At 47.4% G+C, this 13,388-nt stretch overlaps 3 protein-coding genes across 3 annotated transcripts; 1 reads left to right on the forward strand and 2 right to left on the reverse strand.

The window, feature by feature from the left end:
- Positions 1-397: 397 nt before the first annotated feature.
- On the reverse strand, positions 398-6,167 carry ebpl (EBP like). Its single transcript, XM_034233091.1, has 4 exons — positions 6,141-6,167; positions 5,985-6,057; positions 5,733-5,871; positions 398-735 (listed from the first exon to the last, which is right to left on the reverse strand). The coding sequence occupies exons 2-4, from the start codon at positions 6,037-6,039 to the stop codon at positions 495-497; spliced, it is 435 nt and encodes a 144-aa protein (XP_034088982.1). The 5' UTR covers positions 6,040-6,057; positions 6,141-6,167; the 3' UTR covers positions 398-494.
- Positions 6,168-9,327: 3,160 nt separating this feature from the next.
- zdbf2 (zinc finger, DBF-type containing 2) lies at positions 9,328-11,572 on the forward strand. Its single transcript, XM_034233086.1, has 4 exons — positions 9,328-9,432; positions 9,494-9,592; positions 9,669-9,982; positions 10,401-11,572. Exons 1-4 carry the CDS (start codon positions 9,412-9,414, stop codon positions 10,498-10,500), a joined length of 534 nt encoding a protein of 177 aa, XP_034088977.1. The 5' UTR covers positions 9,328-9,411; the 3' UTR covers positions 10,501-11,572.
- LOC117557299 (protein FAM186A-like) lies at positions 11,211-12,974 on the reverse strand. Its single transcript, XM_034233084.1, has 2 exons — positions 11,574-12,974; positions 11,211-11,470 (listed from the first exon to the last, which is right to left on the reverse strand). Exons 1-2 carry the CDS (start codon positions 12,967-12,969, stop codon positions 11,373-11,375), a joined length of 1,494 nt encoding a protein of 497 aa, XP_034088975.1. The 5' UTR covers positions 12,970-12,974; the 3' UTR covers positions 11,211-11,372.
- Positions 12,975-13,388: the final 414 nt, after the last annotated feature.

A 13,388-nucleotide genomic window follows, 5' to 3' on the forward strand; every position in this document is an offset into this window, starting at 1 on the left:
GACCTGTAAAGCCCCATGTAGACCTGTAAAGCCCCATGTAGACCTGTAAATCCCCATGTAGAGCTGTAAAGCCCCATGTAGACCTGTAAAGCCCCATGCAGACCTGTAAAGCCCCCTGTAGACCTGTAAAGCCCCATGTAGAGCTGTAAAGCCCCATGTAGACCTGTAAAGCCCCCTGTAGACCTGTAAAGCCCTCTGTATACCCCCAGTATTTATACTGCAGTTAATAAGTGGACCTGTGAGTGAAGATGGAATAAAGGTTAATATAAATCATGGCCTGATCATTTGAAGCATGCAAGCTGGTTTTTATATGAAGTTATTTGTATTAAAACCTTTGTAAACCCTGTTCCTGAGTCTCTGTGGGGGGTCCGGGGTAAACCAGAAGAAGACAGGGGTCAGGTTTAATGAGGTGAGTTGTTTAATGTTGATTATTACACAGCTTGAATACTGGATTCTGATTGGTCGATTGGTAATTCTCGATAATAGAACAGTGTCTACTTCCTCTTTCTGTTCTCCCCGCGGTCCCCTATATGCAGAGTCCTCAGACTGAACCAGGACTGGACCAGCAGCAGAACCGGGACCAGGACCCAGAGCCCGTTAAAGAACACCAGGTAGACCCACAGGTAGAGGGGGCGGGACGTGTCCAGGTGAGGACTGCCTATCAGCCAATCAGGACAGAAGGTCATCCAGCCACCGTACAGCTCGCACACACACAGCGCCACCTGCAGGAAGTGTCTGGAACACAGGAAATAGAGTTAGAACCAGTTCTACAGGTAGACCAGTAATACAGGTAGACCAGTTCTACAGGTAGACCAGTTCTACAGGTAGACCAGTACTACAGGTAGACCAGTTCTACAGGTAGATCAGTTCTACAGGTAGACCAGTACTACAGGTAGACCAGTACTACAGGTAGATCAGTTCTACAGGTAGACCACTACTACAGGTAGACCAGTACTACAGGTAGACCAGTTATACAGGTAGACCAGTACTACAGGTACACCAGTACTAAAGGTAGACCAGTTCTATAGGTAGACCAGTACTACAGGTAGACCAGTACTAAAGGTAGACCAGTTCTACAGGTAGACCAGTTCTACAGGTAGACCAGTACTACAGGTAGACCAGTTCTACAGGTAGACCAGTACTAAAGGTAGACCAGTTCTACAGGTAGACCAGTACTAAAGGTAGACCAGTTCTACAGGTAGACCAGTTCTATCTGGACTGGTGCGATACTTCCCCGGTGCTGGAAGGCCCTTTCTTGGGGGGGATCACCCTGCTCTTCAGATCCAACTGATTTAAAACTGGGGAAGCCAGAAATGGTGCAAACGATTGGTTTTAAGTGGGTTGGTTGGTAAGTTATTTTATATTACACCATAACTGACTTTACAAAGTAATAAGATAAATACTAATACGGTTTAATAATGGTACAATTTATATACTTTCCCATAAGTTCATTTCTATACTTATAAAGTAAGAACAACTACCACTCACAACTAACAAAACCACTGGTTTCATGTGGGTCTGTTAACCCAGTCTCTCTCCACCTTAAAGCTCACTGACCTGACCGACCTACCAATCCTTTTCCCCTAGTTGGGAGCATTTAGAAAACAACACAATACCAGGGATTTGATCAGCCCGGCGGGGCCACCCCAGGGTGAGGGTGTCTGGTGATAATGGCTGAAACACTCGATGATCTCTGGGTCCACTACTGAGGATGTGTTCCAAACAAAACTCATAAAGGACTATTTTGTTCCCCAAATACTTCTATTTGGGAGTACAAAAAACAACTGACTATCTTTCACTATGGCTATTTTAACCATTTACTCCACACAGTGTACTCCTTCTGTTTTTATGCAGACTAATAATTAGGGAAATAATAATTCTCCATTTTTCAGCAATAAATTTAGCACCTTACCTTTAATCTCACTACTAAACTTAACCACTCAGACTGTATGCCTAAACTTAAGATAATATCCATCAATTAGTAGACCATCTTATCTTTAATTTGATCTCTAAACCTAACCAGTCTGGCTACTTGCCTAATCCTAATATACATCTCCATAAAAAGCTATCTGACTTTCAATTCAAACAATTAAAATCCACTTATGGTACACTCTTAACTAAATATCAAATAATAGACCATCTTCGGTCTAACTGCGGACTATTTTGTCCCCCAAGAATACCAGCTTACCCTTAATCTGACCATTAACCTTGACCACTCTGGCTCTTTGCCTAAATCTAAACCACATTATCTCCCCACTTTTTCATTCTGCTCTTTTTCCGACCCCTTTCCTGATCGAACCTCTCTGGGGATGACGAATGGAAACGGGTTAAAAACGTCTACTATTACACATTTCATATTTATGATTCAGTCATGATTCCACGTTAAGATAAGAGCCGACACGCAATCTATGGCCCGTGCACTTCCTTGGATCTCTGTATAACCATGAAGCCGTCGGGCGACATGGGGAGATCTGGTGGCTTTTACCTAACCTAACCCCCTTGGTAACCCTGACCCTAACCCCCTTGGTAACCCTGACCCTGACCCCCTTGGTAACCCTGACCCTGACCCCCTTGGTAACCCTGACCCTGACCCTGACCCCCTTGGGAGACTTCCTCCACACATTCCGATGGGCAATTAGTTTGAAACAAACAGAGGGGGGATGATAGAGCTTTGTCACACCAATGATGGCCGACAGACCCTTTCAGGGTTAAGGGATAGTGGATAGGAGAATTCAAAAGGACTTAGGAGAAGAGACTGCGGTACTTTAGAGAATCGACTGCACTTTCACTATCCCACGTGTTTATGATGCGCCAGCGGACGTCATTTTGTGCGTCTGCTGCTGTGGGGAAACTATGGAAACTACAGTTTTCTATAGCGGACTACAACATGGATGTTCAATAAGAACGAGGGACTACTGTTAGAAATTGCATATGTGTCACCTTCCTGTCCACAAGAGGCACTGTGTAGGGAAGCAGGTAGAACTTCATCATAGGCTATAAATAGAGGCCTGGATGAGGACTTCGTCCTCTTCCTCCTCGAACACCAGGATTGAGTGTTTGCTAGCTGTTCGCCATGTGTCTTTTGATTTAACAATGTAAGTAGAATCCTCTTTGTAATTATGATGTTTGCACCTGAGTAACCTCAATGGTATTAAACCATAGTATTAAACACATTTGTTGTTCAATGTAATAATGAATATAATTTAGTTCCAATTTGATATAATTACGGCAGACATATTTGTTAACTTTAATTTGCAAGTAATATAAGTATTATTTTAATGTGCAAATGCTGTAATCAGTTTGTTTCACCTTTTCTACTAGAACCATTGGCAACAGCTACCATCCCCCCAACTGAATACCCTGATAAATAAAACAAAGACGTTTAAACTCCTGTCTCCTGGTGGTTTGTGGCTCCAGTCTGAACATTCATCTCCAACAACTTCTGTAAACTCATCTAGAGACTCTGTGCTCTGATGCTGTTGCTTTATGCTTTATGAACGTGGACAACAGAGAAACAGATTCTTCAGGACCAAAGTTGGAATTGAAATAAAAAAGGAAAGTGAAACTTCTGCTCGTCACCCTCTCCCTCCGGTCCACATTAATACAAATGATCCCAATACGTATGATTGAAAAAAAGATCTTAAATCAATACAGATGTATTTATTATAAACGTTAGTCCTTAACATCTATCACTGTGTATATCACCATTCAAACATCTGGGGGGGGGAGCTGTGGCTGAGGGGGCCATCACGTGGGTAAACACACAGCTGATCCCTGAGAGCTGCCGTCTGATTTGAACATTGCACTATGAACTCAATGTGTGATTGTTATAGCAGTGATATTAAACACTAATAACACAGTCAACTGTTAACAATAGTATCATATTAGAGCCCGTTTGCCCGTGGGGAGATGACGAGGCTTCACTAAAAATAAACCTCTTTTTAGTGAATTACTGAGTTTGGGCACGTTAATAACGTGTTAATGAAGTTGACTACAGTAGATTCATATTCGTCAGTGCTTTCGTGTCAATTCGGCGAACATAAACATAAATGATGGTGAAGATGATGATTACATTAGGATTACAAATCGGTAGTGAGAGCTGCTGCATTTCCTCCCGTCGGATGTGATTTAAAAATAAACCGATTATTTGTGTAGTTGTAAACTCACGTGGATTAAACCACATTTATTAGTGCTTTCATGTCAATTCGGCGAACATGTGATACATTAAATGATCGTGAGGATGATGATTACAAATCGTTTGTTTGAGCCGGACTGCACTTCCTGATAAAAAACAAACCGATGCTTTTGTGTCGTTACGCCAGTGGTTCTCAAAGTGGGGGGCGCGCCCCCCCTGGGGGGCGCAGAGGCATGCCAGGGGGGGCGCGAGAGACCAGGAGGAAAAATGGTTATTAAAAAAAAATTAAAAAATCATAATTTGAAAGATGTATTCGAAAATAATATGATGCAGTACAGTACTATTACATCTGTGTTTCATTAAAGCTCGGCTCTGTGTGTGTGTGGAACGAGCCATTTTGTGTGCGCGAGCGAGAGAGAGAGAGAGAGAGAGAGCGCACCGGTACCGGAGATCGTTGTTGTTAGCTTCTGGTGCTAGCGAGCTATGCTAACGGATATAAGGAGTTTTTTCAACAACAAAGTGGAGGAGAGTCCTCTCCTGTCAGACTGAGAGACTCAGTGAACTAAAGGACTCTCAGTGTTATCAGGAGTGTTATCTCAGTGGGTCTCAAACGTTTTGGTCACCATTAATGTAAACAACTATTTCCGAGGCACACATTTATATGATCATTATAGTTTAAAAAAAATAGAGAATAAATCAAAAACAGCTATGAAATACTATATGACAGTAAAACAAGAATAAAGTTTAAAAGGGGAGTGATTTGTAAAATATCTATAAAGAAATAGAAAATCTGTTTCCAGTTCTGTTTCATATGGGTGTTGAGAGAGGTATCTAGATCTCTTAATTTTGCTCTCAAAGTGCACCAGATTAATGCATTTAACTTCAAGATTGAAAACAATATCTTCCCGGGGGAGCTTGCCCCCGGACCCCCCTATGTTAGGTCCACACACCACCTATGAAAATAGCACTTTACCCCTGCTTACACCTATATGCCGTGAGCTGATTATCGAGCCTTCATTGTAACAGTCGCGGGTACGTTGTGTATGTGCATGGGGAGTGTTGCAGTAGAAAATTAAACTGTAGCGACCGGTACATTAATGGGAAACCCTAAATGTTTGAGCACCCTCTATGAAACATCAAGCTACCCCACAGCACCCCCAAAATAAATCTCTGGCGCCGCCACTGGGCCTGACTATTTGTGTTGGGGGGGCCCGATCTTTTTTTTTCTCCAAAGGGGGGGCCTGACAGAAAAAGTTTGAGAACCACTGCGTTACACCAACGTGGATTCAACAACATTATTTTGTTGGTGATGTTTTGTAAATGATTACATGTCTCTAGCACAGAGTATGATCCTATCCGTGACATATGGATCTTAACAAAGATCCGCTATATCAGATTCCTGTAGATCTATCAGCTGTTTACTGTGGCAGCTTTTCATCATGGCTCCCCCTGGTGGATCCACGATCCATTGCAGCTGCTTTCATTATCATTTAATTTATTTATCAAGGGGCGTATCAAGTCCTGCGGGGGGGGTTTCCTTTCAGCGAAGGCCCACCCTGTGCCGATCACGGCCCCACATCGATAGTCCTGGTCCTACCTGTAGAACTGGTCTTGGAGCACGGCGTAGATCAGACCCAGACCCAGCAGGGAGTCCAGGACCACGGTCAGGATCTCTATGGAGACGATGTTGGGGTCAGAGGTCAGCCAGCGGCGGTCCGCCTTCCCGTACTCCTTCCCTGCCGATCAATACCTCAGATACTCATGATCAATAAATAATACAATAAACTCACAGATCAATACCTCAGATACTCATGATCAATAATAATAATAATAATAACAGTAGACTCACAGAGCTCCGCCAGAGGACCCTCTGAAGTCTCCACCGTCCGCCCCCCCACAGACATGTACACAAATGGACCCTCCTAGACACAAATCAAACATAAACAACAATGAAAAACACTAATCAACAAACAGAGAGATCCTGATTGGTCAGGTGGACGATTACGTCATAGAAGAGCCACAGCACCACCCACCTGTCCGGCCCTAAGCCCCGCCCCCCACACCTGTGGGTTAACATCACCGCGGCTAACAGCTGCAGGCTACATGCTAACAGAGACCAGAAGGAGACCAGAGACAGGCCGGAGTCCATGGCAGAGGAGGAGAAGAAGAGAATAAACTGCAGTTCTCAGCTGGAGAATCAAGACGTTAGGTCCCACCCCAGCCTCTCTATTGGTTGTTTTGGCTCTAAACCCCGCCCCGTCCTCCCATTGGCTACTGAGATCAGCCCACTTCCTGGCCCCGCCCCCTTCCAGAGAGAACCTGACTCCATTCACAGCAAATTCATAAATACTTTCATATATTCATGTGTTTACATGTTTATATAAAAACATGAATATATACATATCAATAAATAAATATATATATAATATATCTGTCCTTCAAATGAGAATCCGACATTATTAGGATTTTTAACTTCTTCTTCTTCTTATATTAATTACAATATTAATTATTCTATTAATTATGCTATACATCATTATAGTAATCATTATAGTTATTATTTTAGTAATTATTGTTATAGTAATTATTGTTATAAATAATGAAACAGGGTGCAGTTCCCTGTGCGGCCGCTCGGCACTGTGGAGCCGCCTCTCTCCAGCAGCAGAAGAAGAGACAGACCGGAAACTCAACAGATAGAGAAGCTGCGCGCTACGGAGGGAGAATTTATCCTGAAAGTAAACAACAACAAAGACCAGCTGCTGGTAAACGAACAACAGGTAAACACAGGGCCGCCCCTGGCCAACCTGGGGCCCCAAGCGACATTGTGAGATGAGCCCCCCCCCCCCAACCGACAGGAGTGAAAAAATAATAATTTGGAAACAAAGTACTTTGCAAATATAATTCCTGTTTATTATTATTATCAACAGTTACTTTTTTACACAGTGAGGTGAATGGTAAATGTGCCTGCATGTCGTTCAGGATGCGTTTACAGGTGCGTCTTCATTTCCTGCCAAATACTAGCCTCAAAAAGATTACAATATAATTAATGCAAATAAACTACTTCTACAAATAATAATAATCATAATCATAATCAATTCAATAATATAAATACTATATTATTTTATTATAATATAGTTGTAATATAGTCAAGACAAAACATGCTTATTTCATGCTCAAAAACTGATGTTTCTTAAATCTGTATTCTAGTTCCCTCTGTCAGCAATATATCAACAACTACACACGCATTGCTATCAGTATTTCTCTGTGTTGTGGTTGACATGATGATGACTGCAGGGGGGTATACTACGAAGCAGGATGTTCTCTTAGCGGCTAACTTCAGGTAAACTCTGGGTTTCCGGTCCTACGACGCGGGTTCTCTTTTTAGCGGGCTAGATCTCCATGGTAACTGATGCTGAGCGGCTAGCCTGTTCCGGAGCAGATGCTTGCAGAGAAATCCCTCAGATCAAACGTTCAAACTGAACGCTGTAGGCTACAAGAATGTAGCCGCGGCAGAGTCCTGCACGGGTCTGATTTTCAAGACCCGCACCCGCGACGTGCAATACCGAACCCGCCCCGCTACCCGCACATATTGCCAATTAGTTCCGCAACCCGACCCGAACCCGCATAGCCTATATATGAGCAGTGAAAACGTGCAATTATTAACACACGCAGGTGCATATTTGGCTCAGTGTGGGATGTTGGTTATTTTCTCATCTAGGAACCAAAAGCCTCCAGACGTTGGGTTTCGCTCTTGAGGAAGTGTTATTGAAAATGCTTTATTCTCCGCTAGAGAGATTCAGCTCAGCCATTTCGAATGTGGCGCACAGCAGCAGACTGATGCGCTGCAGAGGTTATGATTATGCGCGGTCCCGCGGGGGGGAGAGGTCTGAGGATTCAAACATTAAACTAAATTATTATTATTTTAATATATTTATAATACTACACCCGCGACCCGACCCGCATCATCTTTGTTTTACCCAGAACCGAACCCGGAAAAAAGCGTTTAAAAAAATATCACTCGCGAATCACTTTTTTTGCGGGTCACCCGTCGGGTACCCGACCCGATGCAGGACTGAGCCGCAGTACTCTCGCGCAGCAAGAGGATGAAAAGGAACCGATCTGCTAATGACGCCGGCCTATGTAGCCGTCGTCACGTGGGTCACAGGTTTTGATTTGATATACTTTATTAATCCCCGTGGGGAAATTGTTTCTCTGCATTTGACCCATCCTGGTGTTAGGAGCAGTGTGCTGCCATTTTGAACGGCGCCCGGGGAGCAGTGTAGGGAACGGTGCCTTGCTCAGGGACACCTCGGTAGCACTTGGTCTTGCCGGGACTTGAATTGGTGACCTTCCAGTTGCCAAGCCAAGTCCCTATCGACTTCGCCACCACCGCCCTAACTGATGAGTTAGGGCGGTGAGGTGACTTTGTTGTTATTAGGTACTCGAACTGCGCATGCGCGCGATGGACACATCCAGTGCTAAAGCACCGCCTCTGGCGGTCAGTAGGGATAAAATAGAACACACCTCTATAATGGCTCCCAGGTAACCAAATCAAACACACCTCTATAACGACCGCAGGTAACTAAATCAAACACACCTCTATAACGACCGCAGGTCACTAAATCAAACACACCTCTATAATGACCCCAGGTAACCAAATCAAACACACCTCTATAATGACCCCAGGTAACTAAATCAAACACACCTCTATAATGACCCAGGTAACTAAATCAAACACACCTCTATAATGACCCCAGGTAACTAAATCAAACACACCTCTATAATGACCCCAGGTAACTAAATCAAACACACCTCTATAATGATCCCAGGTAACTAAATCAAACACACCTCTATAATGACCCCAGGTAACTAAATCAAACACACCTGCCCGGTGTTTGATTTGTTTGTGTCTCCTTCAGGCCGCCTCACGCTGACATCCCGACAGTCTCCACCCCCCTGCGTCTGAGGGAGGAGCCGACCAATCAGATAGGTGAGGGGGCAGGTCAGGAGAGGCTGTCTGCACTAATCAGAGAGCAGCATGGAGGGCCCGCCTCCTTTGCACAGACCCCGCCCCCCGTCCACAGAAAAGCCCATAGGAAGACCAACAGGAGGAAAACAAGCGATTCCTCCACCCCCCCTCCACCCACAGGCCACCCCCCCCTCCACCCACAGGCCACGCCCCCCCCCCCCCCCCCCCCCCCGGGCCCGGGCAGTGCTGGCAGCAGGAGAGGAGGGCAGGGCTGAAAGTAGAGGCGTTCTCTTCAGACCAGAGCGACTCCATGGACCGGACCATCGAGCAGGTGAGTCTGTCAGGTGATCAGCTGTTCTCAGGTGTGGTAACAGGTGTTCTCTGTGTTTCAGGTGATCCAGGTGTGTTGTCACGGCTCCTCAGACAGCTTCCACTTCAGCCTGCCGGTCTCCATGGAGACGCAGAGTGAGGGATGGGACTTACCTGTACCGGTAGGAGCAGCAGAACCAGCAGGTAGGGTGCGGGAACGGGCCACACCTCTCACTGTGTGCGTGTGTGTGTCCACAGCGAGGCCTGGAGGACACACCTGTGCAGGTGAGCCGGGAAGACCTGTGCCGGCTGACGGAGGCTCACCTGCAGCAGCACCTGTACTCCGCCAGGTTGGACTCCGCCCTCCAGGGGGGTGGGGCTTGGCGGGACGATGGCTTCCTGTCTCTGCCCATAGAGGAAGTGCTGCCGGTGCCTCAACATATCCCAGAATCCTTCAGGGGAAAGAGCTGGAACCAGATTCACCTGGAGGACGAGGAGCAGGTGGAGAGGCTGGTGAGACAGTTCAGGGGCGGAGCCTTCCTCTGCTACTTCGACTCCGAGTCACTGGCCAGGTAACACACACCTGTTCACACTCACCTGTTCACACTCACCTGTTCACACTCACCCGTACACACACTCACCTGTTCCTCTCTCCACACACTCACCTGTTCACACACACCTGTCCACACACTCACCTGTCCACACTCACCCGTACACACACTCACCTGTCCACACTCACCTGTCCACACACTCACCTGTTCACACACACCTGTCCACACTCACCTGTTCACACTCACCCGTACACACACTCACCTGTCCACACTCACCTGTCCACACACTCACCTGTCCACACACTCACCTGTCCACACACTCACCTGTCCACACTCACCTGTCCACACACTCACCTGTCCACACTCACCTGTCCACACACTCACCTGTCCACACACACACCTGTACCACACACCTATAGTTCACTGACTCCCCCCTCAGGTACGGGAGGAGGTGGAGTCAGATCCAGAAAGGTGGAGGTGAGAACCTGGAGGCGGAGTCTGACCCCGGCTTCCAGCTCCTATTGGACGGTGATGAGTAGGTGTGCGTCAGGAGGAGGCGTGGTTTCAGAGTGGCGTCCAGGTGAGACAGAGGGGGGGTCCTCCTCACCTGTCTGTGTTCCTGCAGGTGGTGAAGGTGAGTCGCAGCACTCAGACCGTCCGGTTGGTCGTCCCAGCTGTCCGTCAGTCAGAGGCCCCGCCCTCCGGAGTCCCAGCAGCCAATCAGGAAGCCGAGAGGACTCCTGCGTCGTGGCGCTGCCTCCCTGCAGAGTATTACGACATCCTGACTCCTCTGCAGCCGCGCAGCTCCCTGATCTACCTGCTGAGCCCCGCCCCCCCCCCATTCACCTGCATCAGGCCCCGCCCCCCTATACACAGGCTCTGCCCCCCGGCGCTGCAGGAAGAGGCGCCCGCAGGCCTGTCAGGGGTCCAAAGTCAAATACAAACCACTTCCTGTCCGCTTCTACAACCCCACCAGCAACCGCATCCTGAAGCACCCGCCCCCCTCCCGAGGCCCCACCCCTTCATGCCCCCCCCCCCTCCCTGTGTCCGTCAGCTGTTCCGCAGTCTGAGTCCGGACCTGAACACTGAGGGGGAGGGGCCTTCCAGGATCAAAGCCCCGCCCCCTCAGGAAAACCTCTCAGGCGGCCCCTCCCTCCCGCAGGGGGAGCGGCCGCCGGGGTAACTGCCCTTCAAAATAAAATGTAATATCTGTATTCTCTCTGAGAGATCATATAATTAATAATGAATGTATTATTCAGGGGGGTCTTTAATATGTTTATAAAGGTTTACAGGAACTCTGGACATTTAAAAAGGTCATTCAATTGGATTTCATTATTATTTAAACAAATACATGAAGTGCACCCGTCATCCTGTCGGCAGCTGTAACACATGTTCCCGTGTGTAAAGTTTATCAGTGCTTATGTTCAGTTCTCACAGCGTCCACCAGGCGGAGGATGGAGTCGCCCACCTGCTCCGCTGACAACTGAAGCCCCGCCCACTTCCTCTCACCTGCACACAGGAAGTCAGAAACAAATATCTAACAAAATAAAGCTCCATGTTCACACAAATATAATAACCTGATCAAATATAAAGTTACTGGTTAGAGGCTCACCTGTCTGTCTCTCTGTCCACCTTTCTGTCTGCATCTCTGTCTTCAGTCTGTCTGCCGTCTGCTGCAGCTGCTGCTCCAAACTACATTTCCCACAATCCTCCTCTCCCTGTAGCCCCGCCTCCTGAGCTACCTCTCCCCGTAGCCCCACCTCCTGAGCTGCATCCTGTTGTCCTATTGGACAGCTAGGCTCCTCCTCCTCGCCAGAGTGGCTGTCATGTGATTGAGGAGTGTGCTGGTGCATTGTGGGGGATGGAGTTTGTAGTTCTTCCTCACTCCACTCGTCCTCTGTCCTCAAAAAAACCTCTTCTTCATCTTCCTCTTCTTCTTTGCATTCCGTGTCATGAATTGGTGTCAGGTTTTGTCTCTCCGTGTTCCCCCTGGTTAGCATGTTGTCTGGAGTTAGCGTGTTCCCCCTGGTTAGCATGTTGTCTGGAGTTAGCGTGTTCCCCCTGGTTAGCATGTTGTCTGGAGTTAGCGTGTTCCCCCTGGTTAGCATGTTGTCTGTAGTTAGCGTGTTCCCCCTGGTTAGCATGTTGTCTGTAGTTAGCGTATTCCCCCTGGTTAGCATGTTGTCTGTAGATAGCGTGTTCCCCCTGGTTAGCATGTTGTCTGTAGTTAGCGTGTTCCCCTTGGTTAGCATGTTGTCTGGAGTTAGCGTGTTCCCCCTGGTTAGCATGTTGTCTGTAGTTAGCGTGTTCCCCCTGGTTAGCATGTTGTCTGTAGTTAGCGTGTTCCCCCTGGTTAGCATGTTGTCTGTAGTTAGCGTGTTCCCCCTGGTTAGCATGTTGTCTGGAGTTAGCGTGTTCCCCCTGGTTAGCATGTTGTCTGGAGTTAGCGTGTTCCCCCTGGTTAGCATGTTGTCTGGAGTTAGCGTGTTCCCCCTGGTTAGCATGTTGTCTGGAGTTAGCGTGTTCCCCCTGGTTATCATGTTGTCTGTAGTTAGCCTGTTCCCCCTGGTTAGCATGTTGTCTGTAGTTAGCGTGTTCCCCCTGGTTAGCATGTTGTCTGGAGTTAGCGTGTTCCCCCTGGTTAGCATGTTGTCTGGAGTTAGCGTGTTCCCCCTGGTTAGCATGTTGTCTGTAGTTAGCGTATTCCCCCTGGTTAGCATGTTGTCTGGAGTTAGCGTGTTCCCCCTGGTTATCATGTTGTCTGGAGTTAGCGTGTTCCCCCTGGTTAGCATGTTGTCTGTAGTTAGCGTATTCCCCCTGGTTAGCATGTTGTCTGTAGATAGCGTGTTCCCCCTGGTTAGCATGTTGTCTGTAGTTAGAGTGTTCCCCCTGGTTAGCATGTTGTCTGGAGTTAGCGTGTTCCCCTTGGTTAGCATGTTGTCTGGAGTTAGCGTGTTCCCCCTGGTTAGCATGTTGTCTGTAGTTAGCGTGTTCCCCCTGGTTAGCATGTTGTCTGGAGTTAGCGTGTTCCCCTGGTTAGCATGTTGTCTGTAGTTAGCGTGTTCCCCCTGGTTAGCATGTTGTCTGTAGTTAGCGTGTTCCCCCTGGTTAGCATGTTTGTCTGGAGGGATAGCGTGTTCCCCCTGGTTAGCATGTTGTCTGTAGTTAGCGTGTTCCCCCCTGGTTAGCATGTTGTCTGGAGTTAGCGTGTTCCCCCTGGTTAGCATTTTGTCTGTAGTTAGCGTGTTCCCCCTGGTTAGCATGTTGTCTGTAGTTAGCGTGTTCCCCTGGTTAGCATGTTGTCTGGAGTTAGCGTGTTCCCCCTGGTTAGCATGTTGTCTGAGTTAGCGTGTTCCCCCTGGTTAGCATGTGTCTGTAGTTAGCGTTCCCCTGGTTAGCATGTTGTCTGTAGTTAGCGTGTTTCTGT

The sequence above is a fragment of the Gymnodraco acuticeps genome, unplaced genomic scaffold (assembly GCF_902827175.1).
Source record: "Gymnodraco acuticeps unplaced genomic scaffold, fGymAcu1.1, whole genome shotgun sequence".
NCBI classification, from domain to species: Eukaryota; Metazoa; Chordata; class Actinopteri; order Perciformes; family Bathydraconidae; genus Gymnodraco; species Gymnodraco acuticeps.